Source organism: Aegilops tauschii, chromosome 4, assembly GCF_002575655.3.
Source record: "Aegilops tauschii subsp. strangulata cultivar AL8/78 chromosome 4, Aet v6.0, whole genome shotgun sequence".
Taxonomy (NCBI): domain Eukaryota; kingdom Viridiplantae; phylum Streptophyta; class Magnoliopsida; order Poales; family Poaceae; genus Aegilops; species Aegilops tauschii.
In genome coordinates this window covers 2,056,279-2,078,066 of record NC_053038.3, presented here as the reverse complement: position 1 = coordinate 2,078,066, position 21,788 = coordinate 2,056,279, and the positions used below count along the sequence as shown (strand labels likewise).

At 46.2% G+C, this 21,788-nt stretch overlaps 2 protein-coding genes and 1 long non-coding RNA gene across 3 annotated transcripts; 1 reads left to right on the top strand and 2 right to left on the bottom strand.

Moving 5' to 3' along the window:
* Positions 1-9,191: 9,191 nt before the first annotated feature.
* LOC109786395 (uncharacterized) lies at positions 9,192-9,823 on the top strand. Its single transcript, XR_002238306.4, has 3 exons — positions 9,192-9,286; positions 9,439-9,571; positions 9,700-9,823. It is a non-coding gene; the product is annotated as an uncharacterized lncRNA (long non-coding RNA).
* A 4,109-nt stretch (positions 9,824-13,932) lies between these two features.
* Positions 13,933-16,420, bottom strand: LOC120962357 (uncharacterized). The gene is made up of 2 exons (XM_040386142.3): positions 14,366-16,420; positions 13,933-14,241 (listed from the first exon to the last, which is right to left on the bottom strand). The coding sequence occupies exon 1, from the start codon at positions 16,371-16,373 to the stop codon at positions 14,397-14,399; it is 1,977 nt and encodes a 658-aa protein (XP_040242076.1). The 5' UTR covers positions 16,374-16,420; the 3' UTR covers positions 13,933-14,241; positions 14,366-14,396.
* Positions 16,421-17,717: 1,297 nt separating this feature from the next.
* On the bottom strand, positions 17,718-18,867 carry LOC141021436 (uncharacterized). The gene is made up of 2 exons (XM_073497296.1): positions 18,784-18,867; positions 17,718-18,125 (listed from the first exon to the last, which is right to left on the bottom strand). The coding sequence occupies exons 1-2, from the start codon at positions 18,865-18,867 to the stop codon at positions 17,718-17,720; spliced, it is 492 nt and encodes a 163-aa protein (XP_073353397.1).
* Between the last annotated feature and the right edge of the window lie 2,921 nt (positions 18,868-21,788).

Below are 21,788 nucleotides of genomic sequence, written 5' to 3'. Positions count from 1 at the left end.
CATTAAAACCTTCTCTTAAATTAATTATTCCCTTGGTATAAGTTCATCTTATATCTGGGATCTGGCCTTTCGCAATCGTGGTTCCGACCATGTTCTCCTTTAAATACCATTTCTCGTACAAGTTGAGCACTTGTCTTCTGCAGAGCAATACCCCAGTCCAACCTCTACTTTGGTTTGTCGTCAAGTATTAACCCCCTGGTATCTCGAGATTATCACGGAACTGCATAACTTCTTATGAGATCTTCATCAAGTACTACTTTCTCACTGATTACAGTTTTTCACGGGCTTCGAGATATTAAACACTCAAGTACATCGATAACTGAATCGAGTTCGCGTCGCGATTAAACAACTCTTAGTAATCTTCTTTACTTGCGAGTTTGTACTTGATCACGTCATTCCTAGCCTGATTGGCTATATCATTATCGTGCTAAATTTTAACTGTGCTACCGGGTCCTTCTTCCCGGAGCACAAATTGCGACGGTGAGCTAATCTTAAAATCGATCTTCCTCGTCATATCACTTCTCCTTGAATAGCAAACTTGATTTTGAGTTTGTGTCCTAACCGTGGTTCCAATAACCTTTCGCTTTCATCATTCCTTTGACTTGATGTCATCGTCGATCAATTACATCTTCTTGAAAACCTCTCGACAAATTTGTCGAGATCATTGTCAACAATTTGACTTCTTCTAAGTTGTGTGTCGAAATTCAGGATGAGAAATACCATCCTTGCCCCTCGATGAATTGTGTTATCATCGACAACATTCTTGCCTCCCCCCAACACAAACTTGTTCATGTTTCGTGTTATACCTTGAGATCCTTGCTATCCAGCATTTGTTCTTCTTTACTTTGGAGTATTACCATCTTTTATATCAAGAATGTTGTGAGAATTTAACCACCTCTTAAGAATTCTTGATATAGTAATACATCTTGCTGTCTACATTCAGTTCTTGGTCCCCATGTTGATTTTAACCGAAGTACCCACAAATGAACTGGGATGTGTAAAATTCAAAAACTTCCAGCAACCCTATTGCTTGTAAGTTAATGAACGATAGTTTCATTCCTTGTGTATTGGTTATCGAATCACCATTCTAACATTGATCATGCTACCTAAGCCCATATTCGGGTGCACCTTTCAACCAATGTTTAATTGTGTATGTTTTCCTCAAGCATACATCATTAAGTCATTCGATCTAGCTAATGTTATCTCCTTGTTCACATAGTTGTGGAAATCCATCTTTTGGAAATCTCAATGGATTGTCGCTGAGTCAATCAGTCACCTCCTCACCTCTCCTTGACTTAATGATGAACCCTTGTTCGAAACTCGCTTCCATAGTTCATCTCCCGAGAATCTTCGATGTCGTTTTGACAATTTGTGTTGCACCTTTCTTCTCAGGCATCCTGAATCTGAGTTATCCTAACACCGATCAGATCTGAATCTCGGTCAGATATGATGGTTGGAACATATTTCCAAGAGTTATAACATTGGTCTTTATACAACCCGGTAAGGTGGTGTCTTTGCTTAGCACCCCTAGCCAGAGGACCTTTTGTTATAATTTCCTTTTTAGCAAGGTTAACCATTCTTCCATGAGCAAATTGAAAGACTTATTCTATATGTTGTTCCTGATGAATCCTTTTTGTATCCAAGTCCGACCTTTGCTTGAAGACCATGTCAATGCTATCTCGAAGCATGTCTGTGGTACTCCGATTTTCAACAAGAACACTTATCCCAATGCTAATTGTTTCTTGCTCAATTATCCAAACACCGTTGTATGGGTAATGTCATGAAAAATTTTCTCCCCCTACCTAGAGGGTGTTCTACATTATAACCTGTCACGGATATCTTGCCCCGCTTGTCCTTGGGAAGGATATACCCTTGAAATATGTGTTTAAACACATTTTCCTTTCCATTGTTCTGTTTACTCTGATAATCATATTTTCCTTTCCATTGTTTTGTTTAACCTTTCTTGTAATATGACTTAGCTGAGCAGAGATAAATCCCTGCTTAGTTAAGCACCTCGATGTACTACTCTCTCAGTAGAACCTGTTACTATTGTTGATGACATTCCGGTAGCCACCGATGGACGAGAACTTGCCTATTGGTCCGCCTCGTTCAACGAGCAAGAAAATGGTTCTCTTCGTCCCTCGCCCTTGGTACCGATGTTGTTGCCGACATAACTGACAGGCTATCCTCTTACATGCCATGCTTACATGATCGTGCAAGACATTACTGCCCCTTTCTACTTTTAACCCACATGGTGGGCCCATAACCCACAGTTCCACAGGATCGAAACCTGACTCTCCTGTACCCCTTGTTTCCAAAGTTATTCCTCACGTGCGGCTTCATATGTAATTCACGGGCCACCTTTCGAGAGATCACCAATTCTGGTATCCGAAACAATACTTATGCCCATTGCTCTAAACCCTTTCACACTCTGTTTCAGGCATCAAATGATTGCCTGCCCGCTTGAAACTTCCCATGATACCTCTTTATATTGCTCTAGATATTTTCTTAAATTTCAAATTGAGAGATACTTTTGCCACCTTCCTCGATGTTATCGACCAGATAGTCTACCTTGCAGAGGTCCGTTCTCCCGGAATACCCCTTTATTCTTTCGTAAGCACGATAGAGTTCACGAAGAAAGGACGCCGACTTCATCATGATGACCTGAAGCAGAGAAATGAAGACATCAACGTAATGGATCGACCTCTTCGAGAAGAGCAACCAAGACCGAGAAGAATCGTTAGAATTTCATAACCAGAACTTTCTCCCTTACACCCCTCTTAAATCTCGGGACGAGATTTCTTGTAGTGGAGGAGTTTTGTCACGCCCGGGTAACTAAGCTACAGTAATCCCACGCTAATGGTGCCACGTTACCTCCGTTACTATTGCTAATCTATCGTTAGATCAAAACCGGTCCAAAATTCAAATTCAAAATTTGGTAAATAATAAAAGTTTTCAAACAGTAAAATAAAAATGTTCGGTTTGTACTAAATATTACATAGATAATTATGGTGTATAAGACACAGTTTTATAAACTGCATAAATATTTTAAATTGAATTAAAACAGAAGAGAAAATAAATAAAGAAAAGAAAATACAAAACATAAAACAAACTAACAAGAATTTTTTTTTTTGAAAAGACCCCCCCCCCAGTGGGCCAACTGGCCCAGCTGTTAGCCAGGCCGGCCCAACTGGCCCAACAGGCCACCCCCCAATTCCCTTATCCCCCACCCGGTGAGACCCCGAACCCCCACCGACACCCCACTCCTCCCCCGAAATATCTCCCTCCCCCCTCTCTCCCGATTGGATCGGGAGGGGGAACAAACTGCGCCGACGCCGCCAACGATCCCCGCCGCCCGGAGCTGCGTCGCCGCCCTCCACCTCGCCGGACCTCCCCACCGGCCTGCTACCCCTACGCACGTCGTCTCCGTCTCCTCCTCGGCCCCCGTTGCCACGTTCCCTACAACCGCGGTGAGGACCGCGACCGCCCCTCTCCCTCACACCGCGGTCACCGCGCTCCGCCCGCGCGCGCCCGTACTTGCCCGCGGCCACTGCCCCTTTTGCCTCGTCCGCACGCACGCGCCTCGCCCGAACGCCGCCGTCCCTGTCCCCGCTTCGCCGTGACGCTTGCCGAGCGCCGTCACTGCGCCCGCCGTCCACCCCGCACGCGCTCGCCCCGCTGCTACCTCCTGCCTCGTGCGGCGCAGCCACGGCAGCCCCGCGCTCGCCCGCTCGTGCGTGGCCTCGCCCGTGCCCTTGCCCGCCGGAGCTGTGCCGCTGGCCGCGCCGTCCGCAAGCCCTGCTGCGCTCGTCGCCAGGCCGCGTCCACCGCCTCCCCGCACCGATGCGCGTGGCCTCCCCACACGCGCCGTAGTCGCCCGCAACCGCACCCCTCCTCGCCGTCTCCCTTCGCCGGAGACGGCCTGCCCGCGAGCCCCGCCGTGGCCGACGGCGCGCTATGGCGCCCGTACCCCCCCCCCCCACGCTGCGGCTCGGTCCGCCCCTCGTTCGGGCGCCGCCCCGTTAACCGCCACCCATGCGCCAGCTAAGGCCCCTGGCCCTATGACATATGGGGCCCACCCCAGAACAAAAAAAAAGAAAAAAAGAAGTAGAATAAAAATAAATAAAAATAATATAATTAATTTAATTAATTAATCCTGTTAATTAATCTAATTAAGCCTAATTAATTCATCTAATCACTTAAATTAAATTAACTAATCCTGTTTAGTTAACTAAGTCAATGACCAGTGGGACCCACACGTCAGCGACCTAGTCAACACTTCTGTTGACTGCTGATGTCATGCTGACGTCATGATGACGTCAGCAAACACTGTTCTGGATAATGTTGTATTAAATTAATTAAATAAATGCTAAAATTAATTTAAATCTTTTAAAAATCATATAAAATAAACCGTAGCTCAGATGAAAATACTTTGTACATGAAAGTTGCTCAGAACGATGAGACGAACCCAGATACGCAGCCCGTTCGTCCGCCACACATCCCTAACATATCGAACTCGCAACTTTCCCCCTTCGTTTCATCTGTCCGAAAATGCGAAACATCGGGAATACTTTCCCGGATGTCCCCCCCCTTCGCCGGTACCACCTACTGCCGCGTTAGGGCACACCTAGCACCGCTCATTGTCATGTCACGCATCGTCATGCTTATGTTTGCATTGTACTTACTTTTTCTTCCCCCTCTTCTCTCCGGTAGACTACGAGACCGACGCTGCTGCTGCCCAGTTCGACTACGGAGTTGACGACCCCTCCTACTTACCAGAGCAACCAGGCAAGCCCCCCCCCCTTGATCACCAGATAGCGCCTATTCTTCTTTATACTGCTTGCATTAGAGTAGTGTAGTATGTTACTGCTTTCCGTTAATCCTATCCTGATGCATAGCCTGTCCTTGCTACTACTGTTGTTACCTTTACCTGCAATCCTACATGCTTAGTATAGGATGCTAGTTTTCCATCAGTGGCCCTACATTCTTGTCCGTCTGATGTGCTATACTATCGGGCCGTGATCACTTGGGTGGTGATCACGGGTATATACTTATGTACTCTATACATGACACCTGTGGTGACTAAAGTCGGGTCGGCTCGTAGGAGTACCCGCAAGTGGATCTTTGTGGCAGAGCGACAGGGCAGGTTGAGACCACCTAGGCGAGAGGTGGGCCTGGCCCTGTACGGCGTCCGCGGTTACTTCAAAATAAACGCTTAACGAGTTCTTGGTATTTGATCTGAGTCTGGCCATTTGGTTACGCACTAACCAACTACGCGGGAACAGTTATGGGCACTCGACGTCGTGGTATCAGCCGAAGCCTTCGTGACGTCAGCGACTGAGTGGCGCGCGCCGGATTGGACTGGAACGCCACTAGGCTAGGTCTGCTTCCGGCCGCGTTCGCAACGTGCAGGTGTGCAATGGGCGATGGGCCTAGACCCATGCGCCATAGGATTTAGACCGGCGTGTTGACCTCTCTGTTGAGCCTAGGTGGGGCTGCGACGTGTTGATCTTCCGAGGCCGGGCATGACCCAGAAAAGTGTGTCCGGCCAAATGGGATCGAGCGTGTTGGGTTATGTGGTGCACCCCTGCAGGGAAGTTTATCTATTCGAATAGCTGTGTCCCTCGGTAAAAGAACGACCCGGAGTTGTACCTTGACCTTATGACAACTAGAACCGGATACTTAATAAAACACACCCTTCCAAGTGCCAGATACAACCCGGTGATCGCTCTCTAACAGGGCGACGAGGAGGGGATCGCCGGGTAGGATTATGCTATGCGATGCTACTTGGAGAACTTCAATCTACTCTCTTCTACATGCTGCAAGATGGAGGCTGCCAGAAGCGTAGTCTTCGACAGGACTAGCTATCCCCCTCTTAATCTGGCATTCTGCAGTTCAGTCCAGTGATATGGTCCTTTACACATATACCGATGCATATGTAGTGTAGCTCCTTGCTTGCGAGTACTTTGGATGAGTACTCACGGTTGCTTCTCTCCCTCTTTTCCCCCTTTCCTTTCTACTTGGTTGTCGCAACCAGATGCTGGAGTCCAGGAGCCAGACGCCACCGTCGACGACGACTCCTACAACACTGGAGGTGCCTACTACTACGTGCAGCCCACTGACGACGACCAGGAGTAGTTAGGAGGATCCCAGGCAGGAGGCCTGCGCCTCTTTCGATCTGTATCCCAGTTTGTGCTAGCCTTCTTAAGGCAAACTTGTTTAACTTATGTCTGTACTCAGATATTGTTGCTTCCGCTGACTCGTCTATGATCGAGCACTTGTATTTGAGCCCTCGAGGCCCCTGGCTTGTATTATGATGCTTGTATGACTTATTTATGTTGTAGAGTTGTGTTGTGATATCTTCCCGTGAGTCCCTGATCTTGATCGTACACGTTTGCATGCATGATTAGTGTACGGTCAAATCGGGGGCGTCACACTAACATTGAGGAACCTTATAGTGCCAGATATGTCATCTTTGAACCAATTTATTTGCACATGCATGATGTTGTTCATTCATTTGCTCAATTTGTGACTAGAGATGAAGCACTAGTAGTTCACAATGGGGAAAACATTAAATTTAGTCAGCCAAAGTTTCTTAGGTTGTCTATAGAAACCAAAGGCGTGCAATCAGATGAGTTTGAATGGAGATGTTTACAAGAGCAAAATCACTAAGACCAATAATATTGTTTGGGAATTTCAAGATTCAGTCTGGTGATTCCCTGATTTTCTTTCCAAGTCTTCGAACTCTAAATGTACATTCCACAAATTTTGGTGCATTGGTTTAACATTTGTATCAGCTCAAACACTTGAGGTATCTAACAATGCACAATTGCAAAGATATAAACAGCCTGCCAGAGAACATTCACAAGTTGTAAAGGATGTGAGAATCTTGTGAAACTTCCTGACAACATTGTAAAGTTACAGCATCTAATATATCTTGACCTTGATGATACCTGTGTAAATAGCATGCCCAGGGGTTAATGTGCCTTAACAAATTTAAGAGCATTATATGGGTTCCCAGCCCACGTGGATGGTGACTGGTGCAGTCTAGAAGAGTTGGGACCTCTTTCTCAGCTCATTCAACTTGGATTAAAGGGTTTGGAAATTGAAAGCCAAGCTTGGTACAAGGGTGCATCTTACCTTAATGAAATTACACTGCAGCAACAATGTTCACAACATTGGATTATTGAAAGGAGTACCCTCTGGGAGGGATCAAAGAATAATTATGGAGGTATTTGATGAGCTTTGTCCTCCACCTTGCATAGAACATATTAACATGAAAGGATACTTTGGTAATCGGCTCCCAAGGTGGATGATGTCAACATCAACGATACCCCTGAAGAGCTTGAGACTTCTAACGATTCGTAGCCTGGCTTGCTGCACCCAACTCCCTGATGGCTTGTGTCAGCTCCCATGTCTGGAGGTGCTATTAGTTGATGGAGCTCCAATGATCAAGCGCATTGAGTCTGAATTCGTGCAACCCTAGAGTCAGTATGGCCATTCTTCATCCCAGGCAGCAGTGTCATTTCCGAAAATGCACAAGATGATCCCTCCCGGCCTTGGAGGTTCTTACCATCACAGATTGCAAATTGAGGTGTATCCCTCCCGGCCTTGCCTCCCATGCGAGGGCTTTGAAGAAGTTAACCATATGGAGCGTCCAGGGTCTCCAGGCTCTAGAGAACTTGGCTTCTGTAGTCCAGCTCGATCTATTTGACTTACCCAACCTGATTAATATCTCCAATTTCCCCAAGTTGCAAAAGCTTGAGATCGATTGCTGCCAGAAGCTTGAGTCTCTGCAGGGGATGGATCAACTCCGAAGACTCGTGTTGACAGTTCACTATGACAGACCAATCCCGTCATACCTGCAAACTGTAAAGCCAAGTCATCTGTCGTTGGACTGCGGCCCAGAGGCACTCGCTTGCATGGCTTTGGGAAAATCTGGTCCCGAGTGGGACAAATTCGGTCGTATCCAGCATGTCGAGGCTTATGCAGATGATCCTGGTGAACATATTGAAAAGAAATGGCACCTATTTTACACAAGCGAGCCGTACATCATGGTGACAAACATCCACCCACAGGTAATATATATTGTTAACTCACTGCTCTTCCATTATGTGCAGCTAATCTGTTTTCTTAATCTCCTATCTTTGATTCCATTCCATCTTAGTAGTTCAGCGGTACATATGCTAGAGCCTGAATATGCACTTGCCACCATTTCGTTTTGCTTGGCAGGAGTGGTCATGGTCTGAAAAAGAGTGTGAAGACGTCGAGGATGTAGAAGACAGCCTTGACTCTTGGAGAGGAAGGAGTGACAAGTTAAGGAGGCAGCAACATTCCATTGTTAACTTCCCGCTAGCTACATACACATACAGTGCTGCTCACACAACTTGACGTGCAGCAAGATTAGTCTAGTAGCTTGCTCCCTGTTTTGTATCCCTCCCAGTTTTCTTTGGTTCCTAGTACTAGCAGTGGTTATTTAATTTGGCCTGTATGTATGTATATAAGTTAGCTATAGATACCTGCTGGGGACATTAACTGCATGTACTACTGAAGATGGTCCATCAGTAAAGAAAGAACCAATTCTGACTCCCAGGTTGAGCTGTGACTGTATGACAGAATGATTGGTGTCAATTTGTTTGTTGGAACATATGCATCGACAGAGCCCATAAATTGTAGTCGTCAGTTTATTTCTTGTACCGTGACTTTAGAGGTAGCATATTTCACGTAACTATGAACTGAAAGCTAGCATTACTCACCCTTGATTAACATCTTCAGCGAGCAAGAATTCGGGTTCTGAAAATGAAAGAGAGCAAAAACACGGCAGTACACAAGTAGCCCTTCCTGGTTTCCACTTGCACAACCAGGGGGCTTTGTCACTTTTATATCTTTCGTACGTTTTGTTCTGAAACTTCACACTGATTGACAACAGTAGCACTCAAACAAAACTTAGATAGACATGTAACCAGATTCTACAACTGAATCTGTAATCAAATTCAGACAAGCAGGCAAAGCGAATTGGGTCCTCACTTACTTGTAGCAGAACGGAGTTGATGAAGTCGGCCAGGTTGACCGACGTACGCCAGGTGGGCTAAACTTTAATCAGACCACACAATATGTTCATTGCTTCCCAGAACAAACTTATTTATATTGATGTGCCTTCCATTGTGTCTGAGGACTAAACTTTGTTCTTTCTTATGCAGATGATGATGGTGAACATATTGAAAAGAAATGGCACCTATTTTACACAAGCGAGCCGTACAGCATGGTGACAAACATCGACCCACAGGTAATATATATTGTTAACTCATTGCTCTTCCATTATATGTAGCTAATCTGTTTTCTTAATCTCCTATCGTTGATTCCATCTCATCTTAGTAGTTCACTGGTACATGCTGGAGCCTGAATGTGCACCTCCCACTGTTTGGTTTTGCTTGGCAGGAGTTTTGAATCAGGATCTGAAGACGAGGAAGGAGTGGTAGCAAATTAAGGAGGCAAGAGCATTGTTAATTTCCTGCTGCTAGCTACATACAGTACATGGAGGAACAACAAGATGAGAAACTTCAACCCCCAGGTAATATATATATATAGTTAATCTGTTTTCTGAATCTCTTGATGTTGATTCTATTCCATCTTGGTAGTTCAGCGGTACATATGCTAGAGCCTGAATATGCATTGCCACCATTTCGTTTTGCTTGGCAGGAGTCATCATGACCAATGACCCTGCCTTGACTCTTGCAGAGGAAGGAGTGACAGGTTAACTTCCCGCTAGCTACATACAGCTACAGTGCTGCTCACACAACTTGACGTGCAGCAAGATTAGTCTGGACTAGTGGATACATAGCACTAGTAGCTTGCTCCCTGTTTTGTATCCCTCCCGGTATTCTTTGGTTCCTAGTACTAGCAGTGGTTATTTAATTTGGCCTGTATGTATATAAGTTATTTAACTGCATGTACTACTGAAGATGGTCTATCATTCGATCAATAAAGAAAGAACCTTTTTGTACTACCAATTCTGACTCCAGGTTGAGCTGTGATTGTATGACAGAATGATTGGTGTCACTTTGCTTGTTGGAACATATGCATAGACAGAGCCCAGAACAGAACTGCATATTTTTTTTCAAAAAGGGGGAGATCCCTGGCCTCTGCATCAGAACGATGCTTACGACCATATTTATTAATAAGCAAATAAGTTCAACACAGGTCTTGAGGTCTCAAACAAACGAACCAAAAATGCTCAACAAAAGTAGAAGAGTAAAAGTAAAGCCACAACCGGCTGGCAAAAAAAAGATAGGAAAACTAATTGCCTATCCTATTACATGACCGCCATCCAAACCGGTTGAAAATAGTCCGAGCTACCATCTCCCATCGAATAAATCTAGTAACCAAACGCTCTCTGGCCTCCGTTGCAGTGAGTAGCGACCACATATAGATCAACGCAGTGGCTCAGAAGATAAGCCGCAAAAAATGTGTATTTGTTGTTCTGTTAAAAACAAATAATTTTTGCAGTTCCATACTGCCCATAATAAAGCACATACTCCTACACGAATGTGTCTTGCTGTTTCGGAATCTATCCCATCAAGCCACGTCGCAAATAACGTGTTGATAGTGTTCGGAGGAGTAATATTAAAAGCTATGTGAACAGTCCGCCATAATTTTTTTGCCAACTGGCAGTCAAGAAAGAGGTGTTTCTTGTACCATAACTTTAGAGCTACGTAGAAAATTAAGGAGGCCTTGAGTTAGCATATTTCACGTAACTATGAACTGAAAGCTAGCATTACTTACCCTTGATTAACATCTTGAGCCAGCAAGAATTCGGGTTCTGAAAATGAAACAGAGCAAAAACAGGGCACAACCAGGGGGGCTTTTGTCACTTTATTTCTTTGGTCCTTTTTCAGGGTTCTGGAACCTTTTTTCACTGATCGACAATAGTAGCACTCAAACAAAACTCAGATAGACATGTAACCAGACTCTACAACTGAATCTGTAATCAAATTCAAACAAGCAGGCAAAGCGATTTGGGCCCTTGCTGACGTGTAGCACAACGGAGTTGATGAAGTCGGCCAGGTTGACCGGTGTACGCCAGGTGGGCGCCAACTGGCGCTTCCCTGGTCGATGATCGAACCTGAGTTTTAGTTGTATACTAGAGCTGGCTGAATCTGAATATATTTTGCCGGTGGGCCGCAAATCTGCTGCCGTTTCTTGTGCAATGTCAGTCAGTGTTGATAGTCAGTTTTTGTAGCTGAACTTGTAACAATGAACCGAGCAAGTGAACACGACCCATCTTTTAATCAGACCACACAATATGTTCATTGCTTCCCAGAACAAACTTATTAATATTGATGTGCCTTCCATTGTTTCTGAGGACTAAACTTTGTTCTTTCTTTTTTGATGGGGTAAGACTAAATTTCGTTGGTTAATTTCTTCCACTGCTTAGTAACACTACCTATTGTTTGGAATTGCTCCGGGTAGTTTGACCTTAATTTTTCTTGTGTGGATAGAAAAATAAATATAATGTGAGGAGGATATGCATTGCCCCATCAAGATTCAAGCAATGTCGTTGGTCTCTCACACCATCCCTCTAACGACGACTACTCATTGAGTTGGGCTGTGTGAATATATAAGCTATTTAGCTGCTGGAATAAACTGCATGTACTAGAATTACATATAGAACCTGCTGCTGCTTATATCGGTTCAGGGGTTCATTTCTTTCATGCGTCAATGTAAAGGAAGACGTAGCCTAGAATTACATATGGTTTGTTATAGGTTGTTCTACCTCCTGAAATTATGTGTTGACATGGTGACCAGCGCAAGGAAACTGGGGGATGCGTTGGGTTTGTTAGTTACCGGACAGATTCCGAACCCACATTGGTTTGTTACTGTGTACATGTATCAATCATAGAAGAGGAAGAGAGAAGGAAGTTGTAACTAAACTGGAAGTAAAGAAGCTACATCGTCAGGTCAGTTTTAGGTTTTGAAGAATTCCGATACATCGTCCTGTAACTGTATCGTTGAATGCCGCTTGTAGACTAGTTGAACTGCCTCCATCACAATTTATAGGTCGCTTCCTTCAACAGCCAAGAGAAGTATTCATGTTTGTGCTTAAATAATAAAAACCGGCATGGCATGTGCAAGAGACCTTGTGCAGAGGCCATAAGGTCCACATCCACGTGTGGTACGTTAATCATATTTAGCTTGGCGTACTCGACATAATATATTTTTTGGAGTTGTCTCAGTGCATGCATGTTTTGCACGCATATAATGGACATTGGTTGTGTCCATGGGGACGCACTGCTGGTCCATCAACCCTGTTCGAAGTACTGTTCGCCGGTGAGGAAACTGAAATTTCAACTCTGTCCATGATGAAAGGAGTTTATCAGTGCGTGATAATGTGACACCACGTTTTCGGGGCCAATTGAACTCGAGCATTCACCCAACCGATGGAGAGGCGGAGGAGGAGGAAATGCTAAACTCGCTCTGGGGACTGACTGTATGTAGGCAAGCCAAGGTGTGCCAAACTGCCAATGTTGAACTTCTCTTGGTATTCCTTTTGGGGCAAGACACGACACATTTTCCGTTCTACTCCCATGTTCCCGGACCGGTTGATCAAATACTCAGAGTTATATCATCTCCGACCTTGGCAATTGTCATCATCCAATGCTCTGTTATGATGCATGAGACAAGATTTAAATAGCACGCTATAGCGGTGCTACGCGCGTCCCAACCAACGAAGGCCATTTTCACGTACGAAGGATTAGCATGCTATAAATTGGGCCTCCAAATAGCTTTAGCGTCCTACTAACCCCACCTCTCGAGCCAACCATATCCCCACTCCCGTACTCATCTCAAGCGGGAACTGTGGTGGCGGCCGCCCAACGACCAACCATGGCGGCGGCCTCGATCTATGACTCCGGCGGCTGACCTTCCTCGCCCCTCCCTCCCTCCCAACGGCAGCGGCTTCCACCAGGCGATGCAGCTCCCGGCCACTTCGTCTCGGCTGCTTCCTACTGGCCACTTTCTCTGCTGCCGGCGAGGATGGCATCCACCAGGCGACGGAGCTCCCCGTGGCGACGGCGTCCACGGGGCGATCATGAGCCAACAAATCCCATCGGCAGATAAGCCAGTCTATCCTCTGTTCATCTACTTGTGAATCCTTGTGCTAATACAGAAAAATGGTGAATGGCTGAATGCTCCTGATTCGCAACAAAAATTAATGCTTAGGAAGTTTATTTGCTGATTTGGTTCTCAACATTTGTTTGATGCTTAGGAAAGATCAACCTGTAGGTTAGGCCCCTCTGCTTTTCTAGACGGAAAGAAACGTTTCCGTTGTTTTGTAGGTGCAAATTGAGTTTGGTTGATGATCCTGAGCAGCATGGGAGAGGGAATGCTTCAATGTTCATCATGTGTGTCTGGACTGCTTCATAATCTGTTTTCAACATTTGTACTACTAGATATGTAGTAATTCTGGGCATCTTTGTAGCTTGCAAAAACCAGATTGCAAGTAATCCTGAACATCTGTGTAGCTTGCAAGAACCAGACTATTGCTGGATCTTTATCACTGTGTAACCCTATGCTCTTAAAAAACAACATCCTAGCAAATGCTAGCCTCTCTGTATAAATCATTGGGCTTGCAATTCTGCTATATTTCAATGAATGAATGCTCCTGATTCTGATATATGTAAATCTCACAATACTAGTTCTTTTGTAGAATAACTAGTTCTTTTATTGTTCTTTTTTTATTGATTTATGCTGAAACGCTAAATGAGATATATGCAGCAGGAGCAGCACTAGGCTGCACTGCAGCAGAAATCACAGGCATAGATTAAAGAAGAAAACCAACACTGAGTTTGGCCGCCAATCAACAAGATAATCGCCCAGACTGTACAAGGAAAACAGTGATAATATATAAGGAACAAACATACATTGAATGGCTTTTATTCTGGTGAAAATAAGAAGATCACGTACAAGCAAGAACAATCTTCCACTCGAAAAAAATTAAAGATCAGAAACTCTGGGTAGCAGCAGCACATCAACAGGGTAATAAAATGTTCAAATGACTGTCTCACGCCAAATCCAATCTTACACACTGACAACACGCTGTAACATGGCTTTTATTCAGCTCAAGAACAGGAGCACTAGAGGGCTGCACAGACAGTCAAACACGCGACAGTAAGCAATCAACACAAATCTTCCACCGGTAGCACCAACAACATCTGTCGAGGAATGGCTTCCCCAGGGCTGGCGCTGGCCAGGGAGTGGCAAGAGAAGCAACAAATAGTTAAAACATACCTAATCAAATAAAGCAAATCATGAAATGGTTGATGCAAAGGAAGTAACATGAATGATGATATGGGTAAGCGAAACACACTTGGTGTCGGTGATTTCCACAAGCCTGTCTCTTAGACTAGGCGGTCGTCGTGAGCGGGGTGACCGGCTCTGCCTTGGGAACAGGTAGGAAGTATGTGATTCTTCTTCTCATCCTTCTTGTGGACGGGAAGTGCTTCTTCTAATTCTATTTCTTCTACTTTCTCTTCTTCGTCCTGAAACTTTGGCCTGTGATTCCTGTCCGCCAAGGTCTCCATCCCCATCACCGCCAAGAGGAGCCAGATAGTGGTGAGACACTCCCCGCCATCACCCAGGCTCTTGGCGTGTAGGTAGCCCCTGCACCTGCTGGCGGAATAGCAGAGCATCTCCACCCACACACCTTGGATCACTATCCACCTATCTTCCTCACTATCCAGCACCATCAGTTCTTGGGCAAGCCTACGTGCGTCAGAAATCATATTATCCGAAGATGAGGGCATGCTAAGAATCTCCCCTGCAAGAATTTCTTCTGTCATGTCCTTGCCAATTTGGTTGCTGGCCATGGTGAAGAGATCAGATCTGCTGCCGAGCATTAGCATCTCAGGACGGATGAGAAGCAGGTAGATCATATAGTTGGATATCTCCCTGCTGCGCAATGTGGCTTCTGCTTGTTGACGACATTGATGGGATGTGTTGGGGTGGTAAAAGCAGAGGTCCGTGGCAATGTGCCAGAGGAGGACGCTCTTGTCGAAATTCATCTTCAAGCTCCACCCTATTTGCTTGTGTCTTCTTAGAGCCCACTGGCCTCGAAGCTCATTGAATTTCCTGTAACTTTCGGCGCCACATATGTAATTCTTCCAGCCATCTTCCACGTGCTGGCGAACCACCCCCGTGATTTGGTAGGCTCTAGCTTCTTTTTTAATAAACCAATGTTGGTTGACAAACTCCCTTAGAAAGTTGAAGGCAGCAAGCTTCATCAAGAATGTGGGCTTCTTCTTGCGAACACAGAAGGACATGATGTTGCACTGAGATACCATGTCGTGCCACCCTTCAAAATGCTTCATAAGGAACCCCGCACTGAAAGATGAAATGCACTGGGCCAAAATCATGTAGGACAAAACCATGCAGGGAAGCAGGAACTCCAGCATGGCGGTGAAACAGAATAGGATGTATGTCACCGTGATGTCCTTCTCCTCGTGGCCATCCTTGCGGCTCGTGGCCAAAAGCACTATAGAAGATAAGGCCAGGAATGGAAGAAAAAACATGAAGCCGGACCCATATATAGTGCCAAAGGATTGTACTCTGGTGTACAGCATACTGAATGTATCTCCAAGCCTAGACCGCAACTCTTTGTATTCATACTCATATTTACTATGCATAAATCCTGACAGGACTTTAATCCGAAGAGAGTATGGAACAGACCGATCAACAAACATATAATTGCTTAGTGATCTAAGCCCATACCTTCCCCCGGACATCTCCGTGTCCAGTAGACATTTCTTTGCATCTTGTACATATTCTTCAAGCGAATATGTCCGCCCTTTATGTTCCACTTCAAGCGAAGCCGGCATGCTGTTAAAGCTGGCGGTCCTGAGGGCCCATGGCTTCTGGGCGAATTTGAGGATGCCAAATAGAAAGAGTAAGACCCCTGCTGCCAGCAACCTCTTCTCGCCAGACCACCACTTGCAGAAGACGTACAAGGCAACCGTGACCTGAGACACCAGGGTTATGGTATGCCGTTTCCATAGCTCATTGTCTTCGAGGCTGTAGGCACTTATGAATGGCTGGCCGCCGAGGTGGATGAGGAGGACAGGCGCCCATAGAACCTCCAGGGCGGTGCTCCCCCCATCCAATGTCTGCTTCTGGCGGTTGAAGAGGGTTGCGAGGGCGTAGATCGCCACGGCATCGCTGCCTATGTAAACGATCCACACCAGCACTCTCATCCTAGACATGGAAGGAGATCTACGCAGCCATACACAGAGGTAGAGGAGGTACTGCATGAAGAGGCTGGCGAGGACGAGGATGCGCAGCTGCCACTCGTCCCACCATCCCACAGCACCGGAGAGACTCATGCATGCACTGGTTTTGCTTCCTCGTCCGCTCCGGGTGGTGAGTATTGTTATTATGTCTAGGAAATTCCAAAGATAGGAATGGAAGCACCAGGTCGCTCTCTAATGAAGGCCAGGCTCTCAAGGGAACGTGGAGGGCATTGTGTCTTTTGATGCTGCTGTGCCTTTGCGTGCTGGTGGTAAATAAATATTCCCTCCATTGGTCATGATTGATGACATCTTCTTTGTCTTTTGGCTTTTGCTAAAGATTAAAGTCGTCAGTGGCAAGATCTGATCGTATTTGGCAAGACTTGGCTACTGGATTCCTTAAACTTGTCCCTGAACCTACACCGACAAGTGCCCGCGCGTCACATCTCTTACTAGCCTACACCCACAAGTGCAGGTTAATCATATTTATACGTTGACTTGGTCGGACAATTTTTTGAACTCAGGCATCTCTTACTAGCCTACAACAAGTGCAACTGAATTTATATGGCGGGGATATTGTTTCTTTATGTATGTAGGTCACAAGAGTGATCTCTCTAGCGTGTGGCATCGCCCGCCTAGCCTTGTTCTTAGTATTTATTGTGTGAACATATGATACCCAGGAAAGATGACACAATGAGTGCTGAGTTATTATCTCCATCCTCCTAAGTTGGGAAAACAATAGAAAATGAATTCAAATAAAAGTTCTATGTGCACATATTTCAGTGCGTGTTTTTACGGGATCTGTGTAAAGTGCAATATTATTCTGTCGGAGCTGGTGGAAAGTGAACACAATTTTTTTCTGTGAAGTGTCGCATGCACCATGTGATCTACCGGCTATTGTGAGGTGTGATTAGAGTTTTCCTCGTGAAGTAACTTAGAGCATCTCGAGCCGTTGCCCCACCCCCCCCCCCCAGGTGGCTCGAAAAATCACCGCCTTGGGACCAACCGGCGCAAAAATCGGCTTGGGGGCGAATGGGTTCCCAGCCGCTGCCCCTAGGTCGCCCCCAGGCGCCGATATCGGCCCAACTTTCGCGCACTTTTGCCCGCTATCCAGCCCACTTTCGGCGCAAAAAGGCCCACCATCGGCGCAAATCGGCCCATATTTGCCGTGCTTCAACGTTTTGAGCTACTTTTTATCACATAGTTCATCATAGAAAATAAATAAAAACCAAATAGTTCAATACAAATCATATAGTTTAACAAATAAAAACTCATATTTCATCACACGTCGAGCTAGGCGTTGCCCTTGAGCCTCCATAAGTGCTCCACCTGAACCTGCTGCAGTTGTTGATGCACCTGTGGGTCTCAGATTTCCTGATGCATGTTGATGAAGGCAGTCCAGGTTGCCGGTAGCTGGTGATCAATTTGAGCAAGAGGACCCTACCTGTAATATGGTTCAGTGTCAAACACTGGCTCTTCCTGCTCGCTTTCAATGATCATGTTATGCAAGATAACATAGCAAGTCATGATCTCCCTCATTTGATCTTTCGACCAGGTCTGAGTGGGGTACCGGACAACAACAAATCGAGATTCGAGCACACCAAATGCCCGCTCGACATCCTTCCTGCAAGCCTCCTGAACCTTCGCAAAGTGGGAATTCTTGCCTCCCGGCACAGGGTTTGAGATAGTCTTCAGAAATGTAGGCCATCTCGGATAGATGCCATCTGCTAGGTAGTATCCCTTGTTATAGTGCCGTCCATTGACCTCGAAGTTCACCGGAGGAGTATGACCTTCAACCAGCTTGGCAAAGACAGGAGAGCACTGCAGTACGCTGAAGTCATTGAGTTCCTAGCATACCAAAGAATGAGTGCCAAATCCAGAGGTCCTGTGTGGCCACTGCCTCAAGTACCACATTGCGACCACCTTTGGCGCCTTTGTACAGCCCCTGCCAAGCAAATGGACAGTTTTTCCATTTGCATTGGATATAATCGATGCTTCCAAGCATCCGAGGAAATCATGTTGCTGTATTCTGTGCTAGAATCCGAGCAGTGTCTTCAGCATTGGGTGATCGCAAGTATTGCAGTCCAAACACTGCCACCACTACCCTGCAGAACTTGTAGAAACACTCAATGGTCGTGGACTTGGCCATGCGCCCATAGTCATCAAGTAAATCACCAGGAGCTCCATATGCAAGCATCCTCATAGTTGTCGTGCAATTCTGGATTGAGGTGAATCCAAGTGTGTCGGTGCAGTCCTTCTTGCACTTGAAGTAGATGTTGAACTCCCGGATGGAATTCAAAATTCTGAGGAAAAGCTTCCGGCTCATCCGATAATGGCGCCGAAATACTTTGTCGCCATGCAGTGGAGCGTCGGCGAAGTAGTCGGAGTAGAGCATGCAATAGCCTTCTAGTCAATGACGGTTCTTTGCTTTCAGCCGCCACGGCGCCGAGCCACCTCGCCGCGGCTTTGCATTGCTTGCGAGCAAGCCGGCCAGGGAAGCGAGTACCATGAGATGCTCTTGGTCCTGGACATCGGTATCGGCTTCGTCCTCCAGCAGCGCCGCGAGCGCCTCGTCGTCGTCCGAGTCCATGGCCGAGCAGGCAAATCGCCGAACACCTGGCGGGTGGGGCGGGCGCACAGCAACCGGTATCCCGCCAAGCGCGGCCGGAGCGACGAAAAACAGGCCCAGGAAGGTGGTGGAGCGGCGAAACCCTCTCTCTTCTCCGGCGGGGAACGGCCTATCTAGCGACGGTGGGAGGTGGGGCGGCGCCGGGACCGGCAAGGTGGCGGGGGGCGTGGGGAGGGGGGCGAATCTGTCGACTTTTCGCTGACAGTGTGGCCCCGACACGGCTTTTCCTACCGCCGGAGCCCCCGAGTGCCCCCCAGTGTGCTGGGTTCGGCCTGGGAACGCCGGGTCCAAAAACGGGCTGAGCCGATTGATTTCGGCATCTTGGGGGCGCGACTGGGGCCTTTTTTGGGCGCCGGCGCGAAAAAGTCGCTTTGGGGGGCCTGTTGGGGGCGCGGCTGGAGATGCTCTTAATCATGTAGCATTGTTCATCCACTTGTAAAATCAAATCCCTCTTTGCATCAAACGCAATCACTAACGAAATTAAGTGAAAAGATCATACTGCAGCACTCTAAAAGAAAACGGAGTTTGTGCTCAGAGAGGATGCTTAATGCTATGGTCCCCGCAAAAAAGAGAATGCTTAATGCTTATGTAGTCTGCATATTAATTTAGAGCAAACAAAGGAACAACTATAGTGAAAAAACAAAGGGCTGGCATGACCTGTTTGATCAGCCACCCCGATGCCTTCCATGCATCGAATCCTCCTGCCCTCTGCATCTCCCGGAGGCACGGCCTGACCTTGCCGCAGTAACGCGCACGATGTGCTGGACAGAATGCCATGGACACGAAATTTGACCAGCAGTAGCAAAACTCAGAGTACAAGATGACGTAGGTCTGTTTTTCTGGCCTCTTCGACAATAAAAACATAACAAAGGATACCACTGAACCTGGGAAATAATTTGATTCTTAACACAGTTTAGATGTGGGCTCATGGAATTCGTATCAGGTGAACCCATAGTACTGGTTTCAAATTGATATGCATTACTAAATCTAGTTACAGAAGGGGAGAAAACACTCCACCAAGATGACAGGAAAGAGATGGGAGAACTTTATCCAGGGGATGTTGGGATTCCGCCCACAGGATCGATCACATCATTTCGACGAACACGCACACGAAAAACTGATAGCCGAGGGTACGTCTTGTACCCTTAATTTTCCTCTTTATTTTTTCTTTTCTTCTCACGGTGTTACAATGACGCACCCCTATGCCTGTGTATATATACACGTCCGGCAAGGAGTAAACACAACCAAACACGACCTGTGTTACAACTAGACTCGAAATCTTACGTGAACAACTCGTCCTGAACCTAAAACTACACGGACACATGCAGCCTACTCACGTATTGGCATGCAATCACCGTATTCTGCTTGGACACCGAAGTACTACTTAATACAAGGAACCTAATTAACATCTAATCAAGATTACATCTAACACAGGAAACCGCGATTTGCAGCCTCTGCTGCCTGCAAACTCTATCCTACGTAATCCATACAGATGAGGATCCATGGTTCCTTTCATGGAAAGAGATAACCGGAGGTAAGAGGAACCGCTGGGAAGGTGGGAGATGCTAGCTGCACCTCGTCTACTACTCATCTAAGATGAGAACATTCTGGAACACAATGCCATTCATTCCGCAGATGTAATTAATGAAGTTGATTCTCGAGAAACATCAGCTTCTCCACCTTTGTATTCCTGGCGCTAGTGGCAGGACATGGTTGTCACGTCCACAGTCTCAGCTCCTGCTACTTTGTTACCCGTTGAACCTATGTTCCCAATGCATCTCATCTCTATTACAATATTAGGGCCAAACATATCCTCCTCTTCATCTCCATGTAGCTAACTAACACCTCATTTCATATTCAACCAAACTGAACCAGCTATAACCAAATTTGAATTTTGAAATAAATTTTTTAAGTGCAAACCTGCAATATGCAGGTTATTTGGTTGTGTGTGTGTGTGCACGCGCGCGCTCATGCAAAGTGTGCTTCGAGTATCGGTGCTATGCCACCAGGCACCTACTGATGGAGTATATATATCCTGTGACTATGATATTGTAAAGTGACATGTCATAAAAATGCCCACTTTTTCCCTTTAGACTAAGAACTGGTACAATGGCATGAGCATGTGCGTGGGCGAACAACATCTTTAATTTGACTTAGATGGTGGTGGGGAAATAGCCCTGATATATAATGTACGACTGAGCATGCCGATGTGAATGATGGTGGGTTTCATTTCTATCTTTCCTTCTATGAAGTCGAATTGTGCCTGATTATGGCACTTGCTGGTGAATCTGCTCTTCTTGTGCTATTATGTTGTCAAATCGAGTGCTATTCAGGCAGCTGTGGCTCTTAATTTGTCTGTGTTATTTTCTGCAACGAAATTCGATGATTTATGCCCTCTTCTACCCTTCAAGACGATCTTGCTATTGTACCTGGTATGCCTCAGGTTGCTGTTTTTCAGGTGATCGCGGATGCATGATTTTTTCAGTCTATGATCGGCATTGTTGTGTTTTTCTTTTCGAGAATGACGGGGGAATAACCCACCGGTTGTTATATTACCCGAAAGTGACGTGGTAGTCATACATAGTTTTCCATCGAGGAGATAAAAAACATCATGGTGAAGAAGTAAAAACCGAGAAAACAGAGGGAGAGGAGCCTAAAGATAAGAAAGCAGGTAGGAACAGAACCGGAGGAGATGCGCACTCGCTCCAGCTTCGAAGCGCATCATCGACCACGAGGCGGACGACCTCGCCGACACGGCAGGTGAGGGAGTTGAAGACCACATCGTTTCTGGCCGTAGGAGGATGTAGATGCCATCTATCCAGACTGTATCAGGCACCAGCGCGCGTGGATGAGCAGCAAGGATTTCCCTTACCGAGCAAAGG

Coding starts and splice junctions, on each gene's coding strand:
- LOC120962357 (XM_040386142.3), bottom strand. CDS start 16,373: ATGAGTCTCTCCGGTGCTGTGGGATGGTGGGACGAGTGGCAGCTGCGC.
- LOC141021436 (XM_073497296.1), bottom strand. CDS start 18,867: ATGGACTCGGACGACGACGAGGCGCTCGCGGCGCTGCTGGAGGACGAA. Junction 18,126..18,783: donor AGGACCAAGAGCATCTCATG/GTACTCGCTTCC, acceptor TTGGTATGCTAG/GAACTCAATGACTTCAGCGT.